This window comes from Myotis daubentonii, chromosome 16 (assembly GCF_963259705.1).
Source record: "Myotis daubentonii chromosome 16, mMyoDau2.1, whole genome shotgun sequence".
NCBI lineage: Eukaryota > Metazoa > Chordata > Mammalia > Chiroptera > Vespertilionidae > Myotis > Myotis daubentonii.
The window spans coordinates 46,872,363-46,898,764 of NC_081855.1; the positions used below are offsets into that span (position 1 = coordinate 46,872,363).

General features: G+C 48.1%; 1 protein-coding gene across 1 annotated transcript in view; it reads right to left on the bottom strand.

Annotated features, from left to right (window-relative positions):
- The window catches only part of IGF2BP1 (insulin like growth factor 2 mRNA binding protein 1), a 38,220-nt gene extending 18,684 nt beyond the window's left edge, over positions 1–19,536 (bottom strand). The window contains exons 1-2 of the mRNA XM_059668284.1: positions 19,110–19,536; positions 17,898–17,958 (exon numbers count right to left, since the gene is read on the bottom strand). Coding sequence (XP_059524267.1) covers positions 17,898–17,958; positions 19,110–19,284 — 236 coding nt within the window. The 5' untranslated portion in view covers positions 19,285–19,536. The remainder of the gene's footprint in view (positions 1–17,897; positions 17,959–19,109) is intronic.
- Between the last annotated feature and the right edge of the window lie 6,866 nt (positions 19,537–26,402).

Below are 26,402 nucleotides of genomic sequence, written 5' to 3' on the forward strand. Positions count from 1 at the left end.
ACCCAAGGAAATTTTTTCCATTTTTAGAGAGAGTGGAAGAGAGGGGGAGAGGTGAGAGAGAGAGAAAATCGATGAGAAAAACATCTATTGGCTGCCTCCCGAACTCACCTGGACTAGGGACAGAACCCTTGCCCTTCGGAGCTCAGATCCATGCTCTAACCACAGAATCACGCTGGGCAGGGATAAAGGTTCCAAATGGATGCGTTTGAGGCTTTCCTATTGGTGTTTCATTAGCAAGAATCCAGGCCCTGGTTAGACGCCTGCTGGGGGCAGGAAGGGTATGGAGGAGCAGACAGATGGGACCTTCTCACAATGCACAAAGGGACAGTGACTCCGGTCCCTGGGAAGTGGGGAGGGCTGAAGACTGCCTCAGGGACTGTTCTTTTTGCGAACCTGCTCCTACCTCTTTCCACCCCCAGTCCCAGACAGGAAGGAGCCATCTTCAATCCTGAAGACGGCCTCACCCCTCCCTAGAGGGAGGAGTTCCTTTAAACCAGGGCGGGGCCAGCCAGCAGAAGGGAGGAAGGAGGCAGTAGGGTTTTGGAAATCTTGTTTAGCTTGAGGCTCCAATCCCCAGAGGCTCCTACTGTGAGTCAAACCTGGACTTTTATCTCCACAGGGAGCTGGGATTAAACCGAGATCTCCAGATTAGATCCTTCACCTCCCCCCCTCCCCCAGGCCGTGACTCTCTCTGCCTAGCAGGCTGTGGGGCCTTGGGCCAGTCAAGCCTTCAACTCTCTGGACCTGTTTCTTACATCTGGAAAAAAGGATAAGGATTAGTCAACTTTACAGGATCTTGGGTACCCCTGATCCCTGTTCACCTACATTCATAAAGGGATTTTCTGTGCCCTAATGGTCTATGTTAATAATTCTCACCTTCCTGCCCTAGCTGGTTTTGCTCAGTGGCTAGCGCATCCGCCTGGGAATGAAGGATCCCGGGTTCGATTCCCATCAAGGGCACATGCCCAGATTGCAGGCTCGATCCCCAATACGGAGCGTGCAGGAGGTAGCTGATCAGTGATTCTCATCATTAATGTTTCTATCTCTCTCTCTCTCTCTCCCTTCCTCTCTGAAATAAATAAAATATTTTTTTTAAAAAATAACAACTCTAACCTTTCTTTTGAGACTTGGTTCCCATTAGAAAACGTGATCACTTTCCGCCAGAAAAATGCAAACATTTTTGCCCATAATTTCAAAATGTCAGGGGTTAATGAAGACTTTGGAATCCTTCATAACAGAGACACCCTCCCACAGATCTACACACTTAACTTCATCCCCATGGTGTCCACGTCTTCACTCAAACCTGCAGGTCTGTCGGGAAGAAAGCCAAGCTTGACTGGGGTTGGGGGTTAGTGCTTAGATACTGGAAATGAGGGAGCAACGGAGATGTTTCAAACCTGCAGAAACACACCAGGCTCATTTAATTCCAATCATCAGTCAAAAAGCTCCAGACCAGGACTTTTCTCAAGGTTTCCGGAGGCCGCTGCTGGAGTCATTCCTTCCACAGGTTTCCTTGGCACCTACTAGGCACGGGCCTGTGCTGTCCGCACTGCAGGAGCCGCTAGTCACATGTGGCTATTGAGCACTTGGAATGTGGCTACTGCAGCTGGGCAACTGAATTTTAATTCCATTGAATTTTAACTGTTTATATAATTTAGCTTTTTCATCTTTAAAGTTTATGAAATCTAAATACAGAACAAATGTTTCCAATGAAAACTTAGGCTCTGACTAGAGATGGGCTTTCAATGTGAAAACAGACACACTGGAATTCCTAGGACTTCGTGCCCACCCCCAAGTAAAATATCTCTCATTGTTCATAATGATTCCATGTTGAACAAATCTTTTCATTTAATTTTTAAGTTAATCTCTGAATTAATCTTTTCATGAATTTCCCTTTTCTTTTTTAATGTAGCTATTAGAAAATGTACACTTACGCGGGTCCCCCACTGCATTTTTGTTTTGTTTTGCTTTTTTAATCCTCACCCAAGGATATTTTTCCCATTGACTTTTTTTTTTTTTTTTTTTTTTTTTAAGAGAGAATGGAAGGGAGAGGAAGAGACATATTGGCTAGTTGCCTCCCGCATGCCCCCAACCAGGGCCAGGAGCCTGCAATCCAGGCACGTGCCCTTGACCGGAATCGAACCGGGGACCCTTCAGTGTGCAGGCCGAAGCTCTATCCACTGAGCTGAACCAGCTAGGGCTGTATTTCTCTTGGATGGGGCTGGGCACAATGCTACAGTGCGGAGCCTGGAGTGTCGATGACAGGCGTGCCTCCTGTTCTCATGGAGTTTACAGTCCAGCAGGGGACCCCACTTTGGTTTGGAATGGGAGAAGGGAATGGACAAAGGTAACTGAGGCTTGGAGGTGGGCTGTCCATCGGATCCCTTCAGAAGTGGGTGATCTGACTCCTCAACAAGAGTCCCAGGCGGCTGACACGGGAGTAGAAGTGCTCTCCCAAAGCTGGCTCCCTTCCCAGTTGTTTTTCCCAAAGTATGTACGGAAGTCACACATAAAAAAGATGTCCTAAGGTGCCCACCTGTGCCTTTTCCATAAGATCACCATTGACCTAGTCCTTCCTCCCCACCCTGCCTCCTCCCTCCAGTGTGGAGAGGTGGAGAAAAAAAATAATTGTCCAAAGCTTCTGAAGGGGGCGGACCTGGCACGCTCCAGGCATGGCAATAGCTGAGAAAGGAGGCGGGGCTGGGGAGGGGAGGAGCTGGCCTCATGCCCAGGGCTCCGTGCCAGGCTGATCCAGAGGCAGGGCAGCCAGACAGGCAGGCAGGCAGGCAGGCAGTAAGGCGGGCGGGCAGGTGGGTTGCTGAGCAGGGTTGGGGCTGGGAAGGAAAACACTGACCAGTTACTGGAAAGTGTGGAACCAGGCTGAGCAGTGCCAGCACCAAGGAGAAGGCCAGGGTATAGGAAGGGACCTGAAGGCAGGGACACTACTGAACGCACCTGTGGTCCCGTCAACATGTTCTCTGTAATGTATGCGGCACACATGCACCGTCCCCCATGTGCGCCAACTCTGGCACTAATGTTGAGGACCAGCAGGGGAAAAGCAAGTCCACAGAAGACTTGGGCTGAACCCTAATCCCTCCCATTTGGAAGGCTCTTGTACCTTATTTATTTATTAATTTATTTAATAGAGGGAGGGAGAAACATCCATTTGTTGTTCCACTTATTTATGCATTCATTGGTTGATTTTTTAAAATAAATTAATATATTCTTATTGATTTCAGAGAGGAAGGAAGAGGGAGAGACAGATAGAAACATCCATGATGAGAGAGAATCATGGATCGGCTGCCTCCTGCAAGACCCGGGCATGTGCCCTTGACTGGAATCGAACCTGGGACCTTGCAGTTCACAGGCTGCTGAGCCAAACCGGCTAGGGCCGTTGGTTGATTCTTGTATGTGTCCTGACCAGGGATTGAACCTGCAACCTTGGCGTATCGGGATGACGCGCTAACCAGCTGAGCTACCTGGCCAGGGCACCGTGTACCATACTGAATAGTTCCTGGTTCACCTGGAGTCTGGACAGAGGATATTATCACTGGGCTTCCACATGACCAAGGATACACACCCCCCACACCAGGTTCAGCTGAAGGAAATAAGATTCATACAGTGAGGCAGGAGAGCTGTAAGCCCCAAGCCTGAGAGGGTCCGACACAGTCGCTCTGATTTTACAGGGGGAGAAACTGAGGCTCAAGAAAAGGGAAGAACGTGGCATCTCTGAGGAAGGACTGGAACTCAGCTCCCCCTCCCCTGCCCGCCCCTGATTAGTGGTTTCTGCTCATCTCACCAAACCTCGCTGCTTTCTCTCTGCCATGAAGTGTGAACACAGCAGAGTCTGTACAGCCCCGATGTCAGCAGCAGGAAAAGTGCCCATATTCTGTATGGCTAAATGCGTGCCAACTGGCTTTTACTGCATGCGGCTCTAATTTGGGCACAGGATTTAACTTGCACCAGATCTAACTGCACTATAATACGGCTGGATGGCTGTCCGATTTGTTAGCCGGGTAAAAGGGTAAACATTCGATCTCGCAAAATTTCATCTAGGCTTGGCACCGGCCGGGAAGCAACCGTGTGACGCAGAGTGAGAAGGTGCTGCCTGGTGTCAGCGAGCGAGCGAACCTCAAGAATAAATACTTTGCTCGATTCTCTCGTCTCGGAAATACATGGTTTGACAGGAGCGCCCGTATTTTTTTTCTTGCCCATCTGGGCAGCGCCAGAGGAAGCCAAAACAGAAGCTCTGAGTCAGTGCAGCTCTTTCCAGACAAATTCCAAGTCTGCCTGGGCCAAATGTCACTCCCTCCTCCCTCCACGGTTCTCTCTCTGCCTAGAATCTTGCTCTTCCACCTAAGCGAAGCCGGCCACGTGAGCGCTCCAGTGGGAAGTGGGAGGAAAGGGAATGTGGGGGCCGGGAGGCGTGGAGAAGAGACCACCAGAATAAACCTGACATGTGGGGACCAAAGAAGAGATGAGCAAATGTGAGCGGCGCAGCCTTCCTGGTTGAGGCAAGCGATGGTGTGGGGACGGGATTAACCGCTGGGTTACCAGCCGCGGCCACCGCTCACCATCCTCCTCAAGCTGGCAGTGGGAAGTTTCTGGGGTCTTCCCTGGGGGTGAGGAGGGTGAAGGTGAGGCTCTGACGGAGGGAAAGGTGAGAGGGGGCCAGAAGGACCAGTTCCTGCCCGGGCCTCACAGGACATGTTGGCTTAGCTCTCCCGCTGCTTCGTGGAGAAGTCAGCAACCCCCCTGAAAGCTTAAGAACCCAAAAGTCTGGCAACTCTTGAGGCCCAGAGACCTAGCTAAGGATGGAGCTGGCACTCGGAAGGCAGCGCGGGACATGCCTGCAAAATGGAGAAAGGTGGGGTGTCTCCTAGGGGGGCACCGCCAGCTTGGAGAGCCCGGCTCAAGACAAGGATTCGGAGGCGAAGCTCTCAGAAGCAAGAGGAATCGGTCTCTGCAGCTCACAGTTCTGCACCGAGAAAAAGACTGGGGTTTAGTTATTCTTGGAATCTAAGGTTCCCCGGGAAAGGATGAGGCTGCATCCAGGATTGGCGTAGAAACAATCATGTGTTCTATTCACGGAAAGGAGCTCTGGCCGCGTCCCTCCAACACGAGGTGAACAACCTCAAGAGACTCATCACCTCCACTTGGGCCGCCAAAGCCCTGTTGGTGGTCAGAAGCTTCAGGAAGCTGGTGTTTGCTTCTCCCTAGCGAGGCGGCCCGTCATCAGAACAGCTCTCCCCTGACCGGGCTCCCCATCCCGGTCCGGTCCGGTCTGGTCCGGTCCGGTCCGGGGATCCCTCCGGGACCGCTAACGGTGCCTTCCAATAGGTCTCAGCCATCCCTGCCCCGGAGCAGGGGGCAGGTCCCTAACAGCCAAGGGGACCGAAAGCGTGGAAAGTGGGCGCAGGCAGGGCAACCGAGAAAGAGAGGTGCCTGGGAAGGGCGGCAGCAGCTGAGGGTGGGGGAGGGCGGCGGCAGCTGGGGGGAGGAGGGGAGCCCTCATGAACGGGCAATTGAGAAGGTCTGAGCAGCTGAGCGGCCGGGCTGGCGTCGGCCTGTGCCCCACGTGGGCGGCCCCTTCCCCCAGCCCCGCTCACCTACCCCGGGAAAGCCGAGCGCGCACCCTCCCACCCCCGCCAGCCGCTGGGTGGGCCCCGCTCAGGGAGGGGGGCAGAGGATGCACCCGGAGGGCCCCCACCAGTCTAGAATGTTCTGCCACCGGCATCCCCTGGGCACCCCGACTCTGCCCGAGCCGGTCCCGCCCGGCCCAGGGGGCCCTCGGCTCCCCGCACCGGGCCGGAGGGGGAGGGGACCGGCGCTGGGGGCTGCCGGGTGGGGGTGGGGGTGGGGGTGGGGACCGGGACTTTGCCCTTTGTCTCTCTCTCCAGAGCCACCAGCCGAAACCCGACCCCATCGGCGAGCCAGGCAGCCGGCAAGGGGCAGGCTCCCCCTCCGGGGTCCTTTAGTAAATCCAGACCCGACCTCCCTGTGGTCAGGCTGTGACTGAGGTGGTCCTGTGGGGGAGGGGCTCCCGCTGCACACAGGCCTGCAAGCATTTAAGTGGGAGCCGGTTGGGGGTCGGGGCTGGAAGTGGGGCCGCAGGAGCCGGGAGGGAGGGAGAAAATGGCCCGGGAGGCGGCATTCCTTAGAGACCTCGGCGGGGCTGCGGGAGGAGGCCTCCCACTGAGAAGGCAGGACGGGGCCTGGGAGTGCGGTGGGCTGGGCTGGGCAGGGCTGGGCTGGGGGCAAGAGCCGGGGGCCATCGGCTCCTCCGGGCCTGGGCGCTGCGGATGAAAGGCCCTCCTCCCCAGCGAGCGTTCTGGGGGGCCTCTGCAGCTCGGTCACCCCCGCGAGGAGTCGGGCATCGGTCTGAGGGCGAGAATCACCTTCTTTTGTCCGCCCTTTTGGGGTGTCATCAGTTAGTGATAATCTGATTAATACCTCGCCTTTGCCAAGTGCTTTATAGAGTTTACAAAGTGCTTCTTTGCACCACATTTTCCTACGAACCTAGAACCGTGGCAAGAGGATGATGTGAGCCTCTAACCCAGCGACTTTTCACTGGTGCGCCCCAAGAATGTTTAAAATATGCAGTGCCTGACTCGTCAGGGGCACTGACCTCTCTCCCCTTAGACTGCCAAATAAAATAAAATAAAAATGACAACAGCCAACGAAACAATAGCCATCCCGTGTGAATGAATAAAAAGTATACCTACTTTTTTGTCAGATGGGCAAAAAACTCAGTTTTTGGTGTGCCCCAGAATTTTCGTAGTTTGTGTGCCGTGAGATAAAATTTTTTAAAAGGTTGAAAACCGCTGCTCTAATCGACCACAGAAGATCAAGAATATTCTTATTTCCTCTCTGCAGTGAAAATAACAGGCTCAGAGGGGTTAAGGGACCAGCCCATGGTGACACCAGTCAACAAGTGTCACTGTACCCGGAAGCCTGCTCCTGCTTGTCAAGAAAAAAGGTAAATGGGTTCTTGCTCCTCAAAACATGTATGAACTATTAAATAAAAACATGCATGAACTATGAATTGGTTCTGTAGGAATGTAACAAAGGGATGTCCCTCCCTGACCTCCCCACCACCACCTCCTATTTTCTCCAAGGTTGAACCCAAACAAAAGCAAGGGGGGGAGGGGGCGGTATCAGCCCAGGTTCCTAATAGAAGTGCTAAAGGATGGAGGCTCATACAACTCAAAATACTTAGCCAGCTTATTTTATGGGGTTTCTGGAGGATTGAGATGAGGAAACGAGATCCAGGAAAAGGTACTGATCCTAGATCCCACAGTCTGCACATGTGCAGAGAGAGGGCTGAGACTGATACCTGAATTCTAACCCCGCTCAAGCCCTCCTCCATGAGTGATTTCCTTCCAAGAGCAAAATATTCCCAATGCCCATCTCAGCTACCCAGACAAAGGAAGAATTACCTAGACTTCTTCAATCACTCAAGATTGCCTGAAAACCCCAACAGTGGGAGAGAAATACTACCATGCAAAGCACGTATGAAACATCTGGGGAGTAAGAAGATTTGGAAAAAAAAAAAAAAAAAAAGAAGATTTGGAGCATGGAGAGATCACTGTTGGGTGTGTTTTTATTTGCTAACCTCATGCTCCCGGATGAAAAAAGCTCAAGATAAGAATCAACTTCTCAGAGCATTAGATCAAGGTATTACTTTAACCACGCAGAGCTTCAGTTATTCCTCCTTCTATAGAATGAAGATTAATACCTTCTGAGGACTCACTGAACTAACAGTGACTAGCTCTGAGTAGACACTCAATGAATGCTCCCTATGCTTGTAGAAGAGCTCATCTTTTGACCCACATCACCTGGCACAGTGCTCAGGAGCCAAGAAAATGCCCGAGAAAGGAAAGAAACAGAAACATCTGCCCACTGACCTGAGCCCCTGTCCCCACTGGCAGGCCAGCCCTCTCGACAATGCTCTCTCCTGAACCCAAGCCTCCATTTTTTCTGCCTATCCTCCAAAACACAGCTTAGCTCAAAGCTTCCCTTACCTCTATTTGAGTTCCTGAGGTTGTGTGCCTCTCATTTTACTATACAGTCTCTTGGCCTCTGCTGTCCCACCGCTTTTCCTGGATCTAAAGTGAAAGTGCTTGCTGGAGGGCAGGGATTTTATCTTTTACCCCTTTTGTGCAGCTTCCCCTCTCAACCCGAGTCCCTTCTCCACCCTGAACAAGACGCAATCATGCTAACTAAAAACCCAGAAAGTAATTAATATTTAATACAGAAGAGGGGTTAGGCAAAGACCCCCATTTCATGTAGGATGAAGAGGTGATCGCTATATGTAGGAAAAAGCAGAACTGGCAGGAGTTTAGATGTAGCCGGGGGAGAGGCCGATGGGGAGGTATCCGTTAATGGGTACAGAGTTGCAGTCTTGCAAGATGAAGAGTTCTGGAGATGAAAGGAGGTGATGGTTGCAAAACAATGTGAATGTTTTTAATACCACTGAACTGTACATTTAAAATGATTAGGACAGTAAACTTTATATATACTTTTACCAAGAATAAAGTGAAAAATGTGAAAGCCTATGGAGAAAAATTATTTGATAAATTATATTTCTTTTTATCTCCACCCGAAGACCAAGGTCTTTCCCTTGTTCCTCGTTTTATTTGTAGTATCTGGCAGAGGGCATGTCATGCAACAGTAGACCCTGAATATAAAAATAAGTAGATGAATGCATGCACACATGCATGAAAGGGTACACAATTAAAGGTAGCCATCTTCGCAGCAATATGCAAGCTATCACAGAAGTCCATGCCATCTTACTAAACATTTTCTGACATGGAATTTAGTTGTAAATATATTATTTTTTTAAAATCCCAATGGCTAATGACTAACTAGCAAAGACACCCCCCCCCACACACACACACACAGGCTAAAGTTGCTGATGATGGGATGTTTTGAAGAGAGCAAAGGAAACTACTCATTCAAGATGGTCAGTGAGGAGCAAGAGTAGGAAAGTGAAAAACACATGAGGTTTGTGAAGATCATTTAATTCCACTTTCTGACCACCCCCAGCCTCTTCTGGGCAGGTATCATTCTACCCTATTCTATTCTATTCTATTCTATTCTATTCTATTCTATTCTATAAAAAGCCAGCAGCAGCAGCAGCATTGAACTAAACAGTAATAAACATAGGGAGGAAAACCCTAGATAAAATGACTTCCTCGGCAAGATGTTCCCTTCTTTGAAATGAAATAAAAAGTTGCTGGAGTGGACACTTCAACAGGAGTAAAGGAAATATTCTGAACCCTGCTGCCTCCACAGCCAACGTCCTATTATGTCTAGTCCTTGCTCGGAACACGCTAACCAGATGCAGCCACCAAGAGCCATGTATGTCTGTGAAGCATCATCTTTGCCCTCTAATTTAGGGCTCTTGTCTCCAAATCCCGCCAAAGCAACTGCTCTCTATTACAGTTGGACCTCCCCGCCCAAGCAACTTACAGACCTGGAGGAGGAAGTAGAATAAATATTTGTAACTCTGAATAGACACCCTCAACAAGTCTACTCCACCCAGCAGCCCCCACTTTAGTTCCTGTCTCCCCTCATTTTCTCCTCCTCGGAGTACCTAATGGCAAGTTGACGAGCCCCAAGCAATCCCAAATGCCAATCCAGTCATTCTGCATGATCTAATTGTAAAACCCTTTATAGTAACTGATTAAAGTCACAAGCCTGTTAAGTGGCCAAAAACCACATCCGATTAGAGCCCATCCCCTCCCCACCCCACTAAAAGAAGGTCCAATCCTCCTTCCCTGGGCTGAGATGTCCGCAGGGGTTGTAGGATGGTGCATGGGTGTCTGCACCTTTTGAGCAGCGAGGGCTGAAGAGAGGAAGTGGACATGAAGGTGACTTCTGAGCACACCTTTGGGGACTGTTTCTAGTCCAGGGGGCCAGGGGAAGGATGTGAGGACACTGTGGCTTTACCCCCAGCACCCCTCAAGGGAATAGGGAACACTGCATGCACTCACTTCCTGGGCATCCAGGGGTCCCCAACTCCTGAATGCCTATTGTGTTAGTTTACCAAGAGCAGAACATTAAGGCAAACATGCCTATCTCCCACCAAGTGGGGAAACTGCTCTCATTTCTTCTTCCCCCAGACCCTCTTCATCCTGAATTCTTACAACACCTACCTTGCCGGCCAAATTAGGGTGGTTCGCCTCTCACCAATGTCACTACCATACTTGCACCTGAGACAGTAGCCCCAAACTGTGACATTTCAGCTAGGAACCTGGCCCGGGATCAAGGCATCAACAACAAATAGAATATATAGCCCATTTCCCTAAGGAACAATCAGTAACACTCCCACCATGCTCACCCCATCTCTCTCAGCCTTTTGTTTGAGAGAATGGGTAAGAGACATGGCATACGGTTAGTTATCAAAACAACCTACACACAAATCCCCTTCACTATGTCTACCCCTCCTTGTCCCATACAAAATACATGCCCAATCCACATATGTTATACGTAAGCAGCCCTAGATATTTGCCCGAAGCTGCAACACACAGTCCAAAAGCAGGCAGAGAGGTCCATATCCAAAACAAATAACAATAGCTAATGTGTAAGAGAGCCAGTTTACTGTACAGAAATTGAGACTAAAGGAGGTTAAGTAACTTTCCCAGTTTCCCAATCACTGCCTGACTCCAAAGCTCTTGTTTTTAAACACTTAACTCTCCTGGGAGACCTTTCCGAGGACTGCGCGGGGGACCGAGGCTAGTTTATGAGACTCGGACCTCGTACAGCTTCCTCCCCGAGCCTCCAGAATTCTGAATGATTCCTCAGGAATTCTCAATGAGTCTTCCCTGCTCCTGTTGCCAAAGAACTCAGCAGACCCCACGAACAACCTTCACACACAACAATTTTTTTTAAATTTCTGAATTTTCTGATTTCTCTTCTTAAAGATTCTATCTATTCCCAATCAACTAAATTCCCCAACCAAATTTCACATTTCAAGCGGTCAAAACATCTGGATAAAGGACTACTTTTTTTTTTTCTGACGGAAACTAACTCAAGATGAATAAAAATTGAAGTTTTCCTTAATCCTCTTTTCTAGAATCCACGGAACAAGCACAGTAGAGAGGAAAACAGAAAATGAAGAGAGATCCTCCATTTGCCCTGCCTCTTCTCTAAGAGAGATTTTCTCCACAATTCTCCCCTGAACTATCAGCAAAATTCCCACCCATTCTGACAGGTCTCTTCTATGCCTTTAGCCACCAAAATGCCACTTATCTAATCATCAGACTTGTCCTGAGGGGTCTTGAAACTATCTGGACAACCCAGTCAAGAATTCTTTCCATCATCCAGCTCTTTGCTCTCTGTTTCACTCAAAAGCAGTCTCCTGACGGTTAGCCATGCTCTACCCTCTATCACACGACCAGAAATCAAATCCCGGGAGCCTGGGCTCTGCAGTCCGACTGCATTTCTGATGTTGTTGGTTGTGTGTACAGTTAGTTACATTTCAGTGTTTTGCAATCAGGTTTTCTCCAACTCTATTAAAACGAGGTTCAGACCTACTTTCCCCCTGTGATTTATCCATAATCCACACACGTTTTATTTCAGCGGTCTTTGTTTAGGGTGACGCTTGTTTAAGCCTGTTCCTTCAGTACTCACTATTCACTGCCAACTTACTGTGCTGCAAAGGTAAGAAGGTCTTACCAACAGCTGGTTGGCCCTGCTTTTTCAATACTAGGATGACCCCTGCCACACACTAAGAAGTAGTCTCTGCCTGGCCGGTTTGGCTCAGTCAGTGGTCAGTCAGGGTGTGGGCCATGGACCAAAGGGTCTGGGGTTCAGATTCCCAGTCAAGGGCACTACCTGGGTTGCAGGTTCATTCCCTGCTCAGTTGGAGGCATGTGGGGGAGGCAACCAAGCTATGTGTCTTCTCCTCTCCCTCACCCCCTTCTAAAAATTAATGGGGGGGGGATATCCTTGAGTGAGGATTTTTTCTTTTATAAAATTTTTTTTTCTTGATTTCAGAGAGGAAGGGAGGAGAGAGAGAGAAACATCAATGATGAGAATCATTGATGGGTTGCCTCCTGCACACCCCCTACTGGGGATGGAGCCCGCAACCCAGGCATGTGCCCTTGAGTGGAATCGAACCTGGGACCCTTCAGTTCGCAGGCGTTTGTTGCTCTATCCATTGAGCCAAACCGGCTAGGGCTTGACAAGTAGTCTCCTTTGAACAAGAGGGGACATGCAAGTTCCAGTAGAATGGAGTCAGCATACTGGGGACTGAACCTGCTGGCAATACCTCCTTATCACCGGCACTCTCCTCTATGATCATTTTCTACCCAAATCAAACTTTTATCAATAACCAAATAAGCATGCTTTCTTGAGTCCATGCTTTTCGAGGAGAGATCTTTTCTTACTTTGTTTTGACAAGCATTTTAAAAGGTGTGAGCAGGGAGAGAGGAAATGGTGTGCCGATTTTGATTAACATGGAGCCAGTCTCTGGCTGAGGCCCTGAGAAGGATCTTCCAAGCCTTGCAAGTGGCCAAGCCGAGGACCCGTTGCCTGTCTTTTACAACATGAACAAAATCCCCCACAGAACCTGGGGTTGCTCTACTTCTTTTGTTATGACTTCAGTTACATGGAGACAGGCCATGTACTAAGATGACAGATTTGACAGTTCACTCTTCAGGGTTCTAAGCCCGGTGGCTAAGGTACCCCCATTTTCTCTCCACCTCTCTCTGCCTCGTTTTCCCTTAATCCATTCTCTTTCTCTTCACTTCGTATGGACCCACTGGCCTCTTGCTTTTTGCCTTAGAATGGAAAGGTCCGGAGACAGCGGGGTCCTGGAAAGGTCCACGCCCTGCGGCCAGGGAACACTCCACCCCGTGGGCGAGGCTGGGGGTGTGGGGGCTGCTTGCAGGCTGGGGTCTCGGGGATCCCGGGAGACCCAGGCCTGCGGATGTGCCGGGCGGGGACTTGTTCACAGGAGGAAGGCGGCGGCCCCAGCCAGAGGCGGCAGGGATGGCGAGGCTGGGGCTGGGGCTGGGGCTGGGCGGGCGGGCGGGCGGGCGGAGAAGGGTTAGGGCGGCCCGGCTGGCGCGGGCTCTCCAGGAAGAGGCGCCGCGACTTTCTCTGCTTTTTGAAAAGGGGAAGGGAAGGCAGGCAAAGTCCGAAAGCAAAAACAGCCTTGCCCTGGGCTGAATCGACCGCGCGGGTCTTCTAAACCGGGTGTCCGCGACCCCTTCTCCAGCCGCTCCTCTTTGAAAGGGAAGCGGGAAAGCCTCCTCGCCCCCTCCCCTCCCCCCCCCCCCCCCCCCCCCCGTCTGGAATTTCCAGCCCCGGACTCGCTCCTCCGATTCCTTCGTCTCCCCTGCTGCTTTTTTTCCCTCCCCTTTCCTCTCCCTAACACTCCCATCCCCAAATCTAAGCTGCACTTTCTGGAAGACATTAGCCACATTTTAAGAACCCTTTAAGAGGATGGAGGGAGACCAAGACTAAATTTAAATTCTAAAAGCTGGCAAATATATGCTTTTCAAATGCCTTTGGCTCATGCATTTATTCTAATGACAACATCACCACCACTACTAGCCCCACACACAAAAATCAACGGAGGTATAACCAATACATATATGGCTTCAACACAAACCCCTAAACTTCAACAAAGAACACTTGTTGGTCCCCCTTTTCACTCAACTAAGCAGATCTGGAATTTTTTGTAACGTTTCAAAATTGTATACTCCCTAGCCTGCCTTTGTCAACTAGCTATTACACATTCAAGTCTAGAATAAATAAATTCAAAAAAAAAATAAGCCTTAAAAGTACCCAAACACATAAAATAGATTCAAATGACATATATTAAGGTAATTTTAAAAGATTAGAGGTTCAGACCTTTGAATCAAAATTCTTCCAATGGCTAATGTCATGTATTTCATCTCTAAAACATAATTATGAGAACGTTTTGCTCTTTTTCCACCCAAAGCTGTGCCATTGAAACTTTACATTTGGAAGAGTTCACTATACTTTGAATAAATTAGTGATGGAATTACAATTCTTCCCCTCTACTCCAAAGTTCTCCATCTGGGAAACCACAGGAATAAAATTTCATCTTTCTCCTTTGAATTAGAAAATAAAGGGTTCTGGAAACGTAGAACTCTTTCAAAGGATAGTCAAATACCACAGTCCCTAGGAAAGTCATCTTGAAACACTGAGAACTTAAATAACAAGTTAAGGTTTCTCTAGCAGTGAAGAAAATTTAATTTTTATGAATCTGTTAAGTGTACTTTCTAGTTGGAAATAAAAATGGGGAGGGTAAATCGATTTCCACCGTTCCTCCAAATAATGCAGAAAAGGTTTTTAAATCAACCATTTTAAAACTTATGTAAAGCCCCCCAAAAACTTAATATTCATAAGAAAACCTCTTTACTGAAAGTGTCATAAATGTTTCTACTTTTAAACATCCTTGTTGAATACTATGTGTGGAAAGATATATTGACAACTACAACCACTAAAGCAAAAGTGCCTGAAAATCCTCCCCCTCTAGTACTTTTTACCCCTTTTTTGCTTTTTAAAAAGACACTGTTTCTTAGCCCCCTTTATAATTCATTTTCAGCCCCTAAGAACAGTTTTCTCTAAAGGCATACCCATTTCTGAAGGCAAAAATTTTTTGCCTGTTTGGAAAACATTTAGTGACCCAATTATTTCTTCAGAAGCCTCACAGATCACTTCAGATTCAAAATAATATTTTGCCATTTATAAGACATCCTTTTGCAGAGATTTTTGAAGTTGCTGACTTTAGAAAATTAAACTGTAAAATTAGAATTAAATTTGAACACTTTCTCTTCTAAGAGTTCTCACACTTACAAGGCTAAGACCAATCCCTGTATGTGTTTTTTTTTAAATAGTTGGAAATTTAAGGGCAAGTGTCTCATTTTAAGACAATTTAAAGAACCACCCTTAACCTGCCTAAGGAAATCAAGTCTTAAACTAAAACACAATTCACTGAGAAAAATGCAGTATCTCTCTCTTTTTTTTTTAATAGCAACGCCTTTTATTTTGATGACACCAGTTGACAGTAGGTAAAAGCTATCTTTAGGCCACATTCCCCTAGAAAAAGGCATACACAGTGGCAAATGAAACAAAGTTTAATTCCCTTAAAAAGCCAGCCATTTCCCAAAATAAACAAGCCTCACTATGATGTACCCCTTTACCTTAACTACTCTTATGTCTCTAAATAAAACACATATACAAACCCTCTCCTGTTTTTAAAATGCTTTTGGTTTTACTCCTTGGTCCTAATATCTGAGAGTGAATATATACAAATTCTCAACAAAAAGCTGAAACTGTTGACCAAAATTCCAACACTAAGAGGGTGTTTCAAACATTCAGCTTTTCAGTTCCAATGTCCATAATCTTCAGTAAATCTACTGTATCTCAGAGAAATTGGTCGCCCATTTAAAAATTTCAACTTAATGCTTTCAGTTTAAATGTATCATGTTCAGTCTCTGGGGTTCTTAAAAAAATACAAATTATATTTATCAGATAAAATTAGAATAAAATATATTAATACTTCAAAATCAGGGTTGTTCAGAGGTTAACTGCTATAATATCATCTTGTTTGACTTCCCTCTCTAAATAAACAACAAAAACCAGGACCATTTAGTTTGCTAGGCTTTTATGAAAACCTTAGAAATGTTTAAAGTCATAATTCATTTGGAACTGAGTACATCAAGAGGAATTCTCTTCTATTTTAAACAGCAAAAACACTAGAGTATACATACACATGTATATGCAGTTGTTCATTTCGCTTAAAATATTAGTCAGTTAATGAAGTAGCTCCTGTTATATACATCCATGAGTGAAAAAGCCAGTGAACAAACCAACTGAAAAAACACTTTTCAGACAGACTAAAACACATACCACCACTTGCTTCCCCAAAGGACACAAAATGATAGAGCATACTGACTTCATGAAAACAAACTTTCCTTTTTTAAATCCTAAAACTTCAAAAATGGATTCATTCTAGAAAAATGAAGTGCCTTTTCACCACCACCCACAAAATAAAATAATACACAACTGACTCAATGTTTGTGCTCACAAATTATTTCAGGAAGAGAACACACAAAAGATCCAATTTAATATGGGTGTGGAAAGGCAGATTTCATACCCACTCTTCTCACACACCCCACCCCTTCCCAACTCAAAAGAGCCCTCAGTAATGCATTTTGGAGGGAACCAGGAGCCTAAAAATGGCTTGAAAGCAAGCAGATGGCTTAGGGAAAAAGATCCATAAGTACAGAGCACCATGAAAATTCAAATATAAATGTTTTGGGTTCCGTTTCATCACATTTTGCTATTTCTCTTGCTTTCAATGCATTCCCTTTAAAACTTAAGCCATGCTGAAGAGGAGAAGAAAAAATTCCCACATATTTTGGCATTCTAGTTATTCTGGAGATTTTTCATCAAACATTCAGCTTCCCGTTCAAATGTCCACAATCTTCTCACTAAATCTACCTGGTGTCAGTGTATTCCCATCCCCCAGAGATGTTTCAAAATGATAAGGCTTTTCGTTCTGTCCTCCCATTTGATGACCTCTTTATCCAAATTCTCACGGCAGTTCCAACAACAGAGTATTTCCAGCCCCGGAGGTTAAATCACAAACTCTGTAAACATAGTTACAAGGCATATTGATCCTCTACAGATACAATGGTGCCAAGTTATTTAAAAATCTCAGGCTAAATCACTGAACAGACTGTTCCTGGTGTTAAAACTTTCTAGATCCTCTTAACCTCCTCCAAAAGAGCATAGCCACCCACCGCTACCTTCCCACCCAGGAAAGGCCAGGGACGGCTCTGAAATGCAGCCAGTTTCCTGCTGCAATGAGGGAAGAGGAACAGTGAAAGAATCAGAGGTTTACTGGGGGCTCCACCGTGACAGGAGTGCACTGTCAACATGTTTCAAGTCAGATTTCAGAAAGCAGAGAGACTCTGCCCTTATACCTCCCAGCCAGAGTTCAATGAAAAATCTGAAATCCACCATGAATCCGATTTGGGAGTAACACACAAAACTAACCCACTTGGCTGAAGTGAGGACAGAATGGTATTGGGACGGGGACACACACACACACACACACACACACACACACACACACACACTCTCTCTCCATTCATCCAGGGAGTTCTAGACCCTCCAAAGAGCCCCAGCTCACAGCCTGAACACAAAGCTCTCACCCCAGATGGTCCCCTTGTAACAATGGGCTGAAGGGGGGCTGGGGGGGTGGGGGTCCGCGCTTGGAAAGGATTGTTCAGCCAAAAGTATACTCTTTGCAAAATCCACGAGATGGGAGAACGTGTGATGTGAGGGACTAGGAGAGGAGGTCTGTGAAAAAATCTAATGCCCTTGCCTGTTGCAGAAATATAAATATAGCACAAGCCTAAAGAAAATTATTTGGGGGGGGGCGCGGAACTCCTTCCACTCCTCCCTTAGGGAAATGAAGGGGACGTGTGCCCCCCCAAGCCGCTTAAGAATTAAGGTGGGGGGGGGGGGGGAGGGCGGTGAGGCCTGCTAGGAAGCTGCAGAAATGCCTGAGTCGAAACTCTTCAAGGTTTTTAGCTTCCCCACAAAAAATGGCCTCACACACCTTGAACAAACTCAAGGTTTCTCCCCGATCGATTTTCCCCCCTTTTACTTCTCCAACAAACATCTCCCGGCCCACCCTAGCCCCAGCGTATTTTTTTTACAAGCTGTAAACCACCCATTACAAGATCTTCGTCAATCTTCCCTCCCTGCCCCCAACATCCGGAGTTGGGGGTGGAAAGGCCAGTAATGGGTTTCTTCCACTGGAGACACCAGGGACCCCCCCTGAACACAGCTTCTCAGAGCCCTTGGGCTGCCCCCCTCCCCAGAGAAGAGCGCTTTCCTACCTTTGTTTTTTGGGGACCGAGTGTTCAATCTCTAGGCGTTTTCCTTGCAGTTCTACTTTCCCTAAAGATTAAAAAAATAAAAAATATATATGAGAGCTTGAACGGGGGGGGGGGGGGGGGGCGGGGGAGGAAGAAGAAAGACATGAGGGGACGCAGGAGTTCCTGGGATCTGAGACCTTCCTGGGAATCCAGGCAGTGGGTTCCGAGCCGGGCGCGAACGGTGGCCCGGAGAACGGTGGCGTCTGTAAATTTCACGATGGCTTTCTTAATTTGTGTTTTGTTCTGTTACCTCCCCGCGGCTAGTTGAGTCGTGGGGCGCTCGGGGAGCCCGGTTGGGGAGAGCGAGGGCGTCTGTGCGGGCGGGCGGGCTGCCCACAAGGCTTCCAGACGTGGGAAGAAGGGGCCGAGCAAGGACGCCCGTTTCTCCCAAAGTGTGTTTTGGGGAGGGGGGGTGCAGAATGAAACTTTATTTTCCCGTCGAGTCCAGGAGGAGGGCTTCAGGCGGCGGAACGGTCACCTGTCGAGCCGGTGGGGGGCGGGGGGGTAGGGGGAGGCCCGGGGGAGCGCAGCGGGCCCGCAGGGAGGGTCCCTGGCGGCGGTGGCGCGCGTCTCCCGGCCCAGCCTCGCGTCTCGGGAAGCAGCATGGCGACCCGCCGCCGCCGCGCCACCGCTCACGCCCCGCGTTCAAATCAAAATGGCTCAAGCCCCAAGGCCCCGGGCGGGAGGCAGGATCCCGGTTCTCGGGTCCCGCTCGAAGGCTACAGTCCCCGAGGAAACCCCGGAGATCGAGAACCGAGCAGGGGCCCCTTCCCCGCCAGGAAAGGCCTAGGGCGGAGGAAGGGGCGCTGGAGCGCGGGGGTGGGGGGAGCGCGCCCGGCGCGGGTAGGGAGGGGCCGGCGGAGAAATATCGCCCAGGCTGGGTGGCCTCAGTGGCGCCCCCCCAATCCTGCCACGGGAGGCTCCCGCCCCGTCGGCGGGGGGTCTGGGGGACCACCTCACCAAACCCACCCGGGGCTGGCAGGGGTGAGGGAACCCCGAAGATTCCCACCCGAGGGTGGCGATGGAGGGGCGTCGAGGGTGGAGGGTGGGTCCCGAGGCCAAGGGCGCAGGCCGTGGGGCGAGCGGAGTTGGCGGGCAAGGAGAAATGGGGCGCAGGTCTCCGTGGCCCGGGGGTCCTGCCGTGGTTTCCCGGGGAGGCGGGCGCGCTCTTACCCGAGAAAGTTTCGATGGCCTTCATCGCCCAGTGCTCGTCGGGGCAGTCCACGAAGGCGTAGCCGGACTTGACCAGGAACTGGCCGCTGTAGGAGATCTTGTGCTCCGCGAACACTTTCTCCAGGTCGGCGGGGGTCACGCTCTCGTTGAGGTTGCCGATGTACAGCTTGTTCATGGTGGCCGGCTCCGGGCGGGACGCGGTCCCCAGCAAGGCCGAGCGGCGGGCGGGCGGCGAGCCTCCTAGGCCGAGAGGCGGGCGGGCGGCGGCCGGCGGCGGCAGCCGCAAACTTTCTTTGCACCCACCCCGCGGGGTGTGCGGAGCGCGGGGCGCGGAGGGCGGCCGGAGGGCGCGCAGAGGTCGCGGGGAGCGCGGAGAGGCTCGGGAGCGGGGCCCGCGGCGCGCTGGGAGGCGGACGGCGCGGCGACTCCTTCCCTGCGGTCCGAATCCCCTCCGAGCGGGCTGGTGTGTCACGTTTCTCCGCGGCCGCCCTGGCGCCGCCTCTAAATAAAATCGACTAGAAAAAAAAAAAAAAATGGAGCGAGGAGGGAAAAAAAAAAAAAGAGGCGAAGCCACGTGGTGAAAGCCCCCACCCACCCGCAGGGGAAGACCCCCGACGCCGCTGGGCCCTTCCACCCGCCGGCCCCGTCCAGCCCACCAACCTCCCGCCCGGGGAGATCGGGGCGGCGGGAGGGGGCACCCCGCTCACCCCCAGGCCACGGGGCGGGTGGGGCAGCGTCCCCGAAGCTCCCCTCGCCCCCTCCTCCCGGGCAAGAATCTGGCCCCGAGGGAGGCGCCCCGCCCCCCCCCGCCCCCTCCCCGGGCCCTGGCTGGGGGAGGGCGGTCGGCCCAGCAGCGCCCACCTCTTTATATGTAAAATGTACGTTTATTTTTTATTCGGGGTGGGGGGTGGGGGCAGGCTGCCCACCCTACCTAGGGTGGCTGCTACCAACTGACAGGCGGGGGACGGCGGAGACAAAGAAGCCGAGGACTCTGGGGTCTTCAGGAGGGGGTCGCGCGAGCTGGTGATTTAGAAAAGAAAGGCGCCTTTCCCGGGGTTTTTGGGTGGGAGGGGGGTCCTCGGCCTTCCGGGCCCCAGTCCTAGGAGACGCCCTCGCCTCCGGGAATCCGGGACCGAGGGGCCTGCGAGCGCGGGGCCAGCCGGCTGGAAACTGGGGGTCGCGGTTGGGAACGGGGGATCCTTAGGAAATCAGGTCTCGGGATTCCCACGGGAGAAGGGGTGGCTCACTCCCGGGGTTCGGCTGTGGAACGAGAAGGTCTTGGGGTCCTGGGAGAACGCGCGGCTCCGGCCCAAGATGACCCCACGAAGAGGGAGGGGTGAAGAGGAGGACGGAGAGCGGGAGCCAGAGCCGACCCGGGCGCACCGCAGGGGGAGGTCTCGGGGAGGGAGTGACCGGGTGCCGAGCCGAATCGCCCCCCTCCTCCCGCCCCGACGCGGGGACCGACAGGTGGAGTCCCCGCCGCCGGCTCCACCCGGGACAGCGACAGCCGCTTTCCCCGCTCGGAGTTGGGGTCGCGGAACTTTGTTTGGGGTGCAGGGCTGGGATCCGGGCGGGAAGGCGGGAGAGGGGCCGAGCTCGAAGCCCCGCCCCCGTCCCCAGGTCAGACCCGCGGGGGGAGGGGGTAATTTCCGCTCGGCGACGGGGAAGCAGGGGCGGGAGCTCGGAGGAGGGGGCGGCGGCCCGCCCCCCGCCCCCCGCCCGCTCCTTGGGAGGGGAAGCGGACCCGCCCTGGTCCCTTTCCTCGCCTTTGACCAACTCGTTCCGGATCCTCTGGCCCCGAATCCGAGGGACGGACCCGACTGGGCCAGGGGCGACACGTGGGCGGTCGCACCCCGTTTCGGCGTTGGGGGAGGGGGCAGTCGCCGCGCCTTTCGGAGTCTCGGAGACGCGGCGGAGAGCGGGACGCGCGGTGCCCGCGCCCCCGGGATCCCGGGCCGGGAGTTGGCGGCGGCGGCGAGGGCTGGGGCGGCGCCAGGGGGTGGCGGAGCGCGGCTCGGGGGCCCTGCGGAGCCCCCCTGGCCGGGAAGCAGGGAGTGAACCCCCAGCGGTGCCAGCCGCCCCTGGAGCGGAGCGGAAGCCGGGGGTTTGCGGGAGGGACAGATGGTCCAGTCGCGGGCACGCGTGCGGTGCGGGCAGGTGAGGAAGGGGGTCAGTCTCCCTTTCCCGGTCCCCGACCCCATTGTCTCAGTCGCCTGCGGCCCAGGCCGACTCCGCAACACGTGTTGGCTGCACCGAGATGAATGCCTTGGGGTTTTTTCTGATTATTTTTTGTTTGCAGAGCCAGTGAGCTGACTCCGACTTGTGCGCACCGCGCTTCTGCCAGACGATTTTATCCCTTTCAAAGTCGGGACTTACAGACGCGCCGCACCTCGGTGCCCCCTCCGGGTTTTGCGCTGAAAATAAATGGGGCTCGGCGTGGGGGCGGGGAGGGCTTCCGACTCGATTTCTCTGTCTCCACCACCTTCAAAACCCACCGTCCAAATTCGCGTTTTGTTCTGGCTAGCCACGTGTTTGTCGCGTATTTGTCTTTGCGATTTTTTTTTCTTTCCACGGGGCAACATTAAAATACTACCAGCTATTAGTCGCTGAGTGGGAAAAAGACTTCTATCCAAGGAGCTGGGCGACATGTGTATCCCACCCCCCACCCCCCCCCCCCCTCACCCTCCCCCGTTTCTGACTATTTAACTCTTGACCATAAACATAATCTTAAAAACAACGAGCTGGAATCGGTGCCTGCCACATAGTAGGTATTCAATAAACATTTTTCATGAAAAACGAACTAATACAAACTGCAGAGCAAAGAGAATCCGAAGGATAAAGAGTCCAGGAGAAGAAAAAAAAAATCATCTTGGCCAGAAGTTGTGGGTCTGCTGCCTGGGGACTTTGCCTGGTGTGTTGTGTGTGTACTTGTGAAAGGGCTAAAATAGTCTCAGAAAGGCCTTTCCCCCAATAGGACCCCTTCCAAGGGGGCTCCTGTTATATTGGGGAACAAGAAAGAGGGCACTAGGCAGGGCATTCCACTCCCAGAAAGTGCTATTTTCCTTCATTTAATTTAAATCTTAAGGCATTAATAGACGCACCTCTCAGGTTTTCTCCCTGGGGGGACATAGCCACTACTCAACTTCTTTATTCCTAAAACCAAAGCAAGTTACACCCCACAAAAATCTCCCTCCAGACCTCAAAACGCCTGTAAAATGCAGTCCACCGATTCCCATCCTAGCTTAAAAGGAAAACAAAAATTTTTAAAGTGATAATTCCTTTCACTTTTAGGTGGTGGGTGTTTTTTTTTTCCATCTGAAAAAATATATTACATGTCTCAGTGTTAGCTGAAATTCGTTTTTAAAATGACAGTAGAGGAGAAAATACGAGTTCTTAAAATTAAAATTTTACCAAGCATTGCTAAATTGAAACTGATTCATTTTTTTTTTAAATCAGCTGTTTCACTGAATTCTAATCCTCCCACCCCACCCCCTTCACCAGGATCTTCTGTGTATAGTCAGAGGCTGCAAGAACAGAGAGGAGACAGCTGGGGTTAGATGCAGACCCTTTTTAGCCCCCAAATCAGTTTTGCCTCAGTGACCTGGCTATTTTAGGCTGGGGTTGGGGATATTGAGTGATGTTGATTGGTGCTTCATCTCTCCCCTCTGAGAGAGCCCAGCACTAAAATTAACCTGAGAGAAGGGTTATTTCTTGTCAAACTCACATTCCTAGGTGAGGGATAAAAATGGGCAGACTTGGGACTCCATAATTTATCATCCTCCCTTTCTTTGGCTTGATTTTAATATCAAAGACAACTAATAAACATTGTGTTTATTTTTTTTTTCTACACAGCTTCTTTGGACAAGATTAATATGCAGTTCAGAGTTAAATTTAGTTTGTGAGAGTTAGCTGCAGGATAAATTATTTTCTTTAATAATAATTTATACAATTTAAGAGCATTCTTAATCAATTTTTAAATCATTATTATATTTGTTCTCTTTCATTTTTCCTGGGGAAATGTTTGGAACACTTACCAGAATTCAATCTTCCTCTGAATTCAGAAACACTGAAACTTGACTCCATTTTAAAGATGGGATTCTGATCCATTTTCCTAGTGTGAACATAAATATTCATGCAGAGAGGGGAAAAATTAAGAGAATTAAACAACTCTTTAAACATTGGAAATATAAAGTGAAAAAAAACAATTACACCATTGTCATACAAAATTAATTTTGTTTCTAAGATGTATCTAAAAGTTATTCATTTGTACTAATTTTGTATTTTGTCATCTTATTTTTATATTTTAATTTTTCACTTGCTATTGTACCGTAAGCATTTTTCTCATGCTGCCTCAAAATTTTCATAATTATCATTTCCAGTGAACATGTAGCATTTAGCACAGTAGATGGAACTTAATCATTAATTGCTATTTTTAGATATTTAAAGTTACATCAAAAATTCTTACTTTTGTAACTAGTGCTGAATAGATTTTGAGGAGCGTATAACTTTTTCCTCTTATGTTAGCTCCTTTGGATAAATCCCAAAGAATATATATTGCATTTCAAATCTAACATTTATCAATGACTTTCTGTTTTTAAAGTTTAGCCTGTTTTACAAAAGAAAGGACAAAAAAAGTGGAAAGCTGTTAGAAGGGAAAGACCTTAAAGGAGAATTTTTTTTCTATTTCTTTATTTTCTAATGAATCAATCGATTTTGAAATGAAATGATGGTTTCTATAAAGAATAAAAAAGGAGAAAAATCACATTTCCTGACATGGTTGCTCTGACTTCAAAGTTTCTGGAGGAATTTGGTTTTTGTTTGCTTGGTTTTCATTTATTTTGTTGTTGTTTGCTTGTTGTTTTTTTTCATTGTTACTGCCTTGGGTTATTTTGTTTCTTCCTGCAACTTGAAGTTTTAGTGTGGTTCCTGTAAATGACTATAAACTTTGAAAAACTGTAAAATAGTCCCAGTTAAAAGTACATGCAGCATTTTCTCCTGTCAAATAAATAAGGATAATTATGTGCTTAAGATAACTCATAAAATATAAGAAAACTGTAAGCAGAAAAGGAAAATTTCCTCCTTCAAAGTATCATTCAAGTGTTCAGTGTTGAAAATCTTAAAAAGAAATGAGTTTATTCCAGAAAAAAAAAAAAAAAAGACTCAAAGAGAAAAAAGAATTTTAAAAACAATCATTTGTTTTTCTATGCGTCACACAGAGTAGGTGACAAAATTCAGTGTTTTAGTTTTGGCTTAGATTTGCAATTTAGGAGCTTTTAAGTAAGGAAGGAAGTAGTTTGTTAACTTAGGAAAAATGGATATTTTCAAATTCATTTTGTTAGTAAATTCAACTGCATCACACTAGCCTCTATTGACACATGTAAAATAAATGGTCAATAACATTCCTCACATTACTGTTTTATTGCCTTTTGCATTTTTTTTCACTCCAAAATTATTTGCTTAAAAGATAATGAACAACTGGGAACATCTGAGATCTTGCTCCCAGCACATAACCTCAGTTTGGCTCAAATAGATTCATAAAAATACAATAAAAAGATAATGAACAATTTTGCTTAATCCCAATTTTGCACAAAATGCAAAATAGATCACTAGTTCATTTGAGGAATTGTACAATTCAAGAAAAGAGAAGGAAATAAATGTTGTTTTTCAAAATAAAACAAATTGCAAAAAGCAACAAAAGAGAATCCATACCTAAATAGTGTTTCAGTGAAAATAATATAATATTGTTCTTGAAATCTACATATCTTCAAAGTATTTAAATGAATTTAATTCAAAATGAATCAATTACAACATAGAGGTAATTATAAACTTCATGGAGTTATCTTGATTTTTACTACATACATCTATGCTTTTTAAGACAAATAATTTTTCTAGCTGGAAAGCAAATTATTTTTGTTTGCATATTTAAAGTTTTATTCCTGACTATAAGTTTAATTGGTTTTACTCCTGTTTCTAGTTAGGATTTTTTTTTTTTCAGGAGCTGTCTCAAATATTTCAAAGTGCCTAAAAGGAGATGCTGCTATGGTTTTTTAAGTTTAAAAAATTAATACATATAATATTTTACTAAGATTTCATCACTAAACTATTCATTAGAAACAGTTTAATCTCTTTGTAAAATAAACCACTTTTATAAAGAAAAGGGACCCAGCCTAATAGTATGCTATTTAAAAAAAGAAAAAATGGTTGTTTGACTAAACTAAGATACAGTTCTAAAAGTGATTTCTAATTTTCATGGGTTGATAATTAAGAAAGAGTTTTGGTCCACCCACCTCTCCCATAAAGACCCTTACATTTTTAAGAATTATTAGCACAACTTTCATGCTCTAACCTGAAAGTATTTGGTCAGCAGTCATATGATAAATTAGTGAACACGTTTTTATAGTTTTCATTTTTAAAATGTGCTTATAAACTGTGTAGGAAACAAAGATTAGAGTTATTTCTAAATTGCATTGAAAGGAGGTTCATGAGCTCCCTATCTTCCTCTTCCTCCCTGCCCCTCCTCCAGCCCCTCCCCTTTCTCTCCCTCCCCTCTCCTTTTGTTCCTCCATTTTTCTTCCTACTCCCGACACTGTCCATTCCTTTCCTCCCCCACTTTACCTTTACGCTTTTTTCAATTTTTCTTTTTTCTTTGTCACCTCTCTTCCCCCTTTTATTATTCTTGGGCTCCTCTGCCCCTCAACCCATCTCTTCCCTTTTTTTAATCAATATACCTATCAAACTTGCTTTTTCTTCACTCCTTTCCTTTTCCTTCTGCCTCTCCCATTATCACAACTTGTTATCAATCAAACTTATCTGTGGCGAAGTGAAAGGATTCAGAGATGCTGGAATTATTTTATTCACCAAAATGTTCTCATTTTGCATTTTTTGAGAGCCCCAGGTTGATTCAGACCCCAGAGCTCCTCCACCCTGTCCCCTCACTCCGTGTTTATTGGCTGAATATTCACTAGACAATTTTACTTTTGTGTATTATTTTTCTATATCATATGTTGCTTATAACTAATTTTGTTATCAGCATTTTATGTATCAAATCCTCAAGGTCAAATCAACTTGGGGAGTCCAACACAATGCTGACACCTCTCCAAAAATATATATTAAATAAGTGCCGTGGTACTATCTGAGAAGACATGGCCACTGTGATCAGATAAAATGATGTGTTTAGCCTATTGAGTGCTTTTTCTTTCCTTGCTTCCTTTTTTCTTTTTCTTTCTTTATATATACACTTTTATAAATATAATACTCCACAACCATCAGATAGAATACAGGTAAATTCTGTAA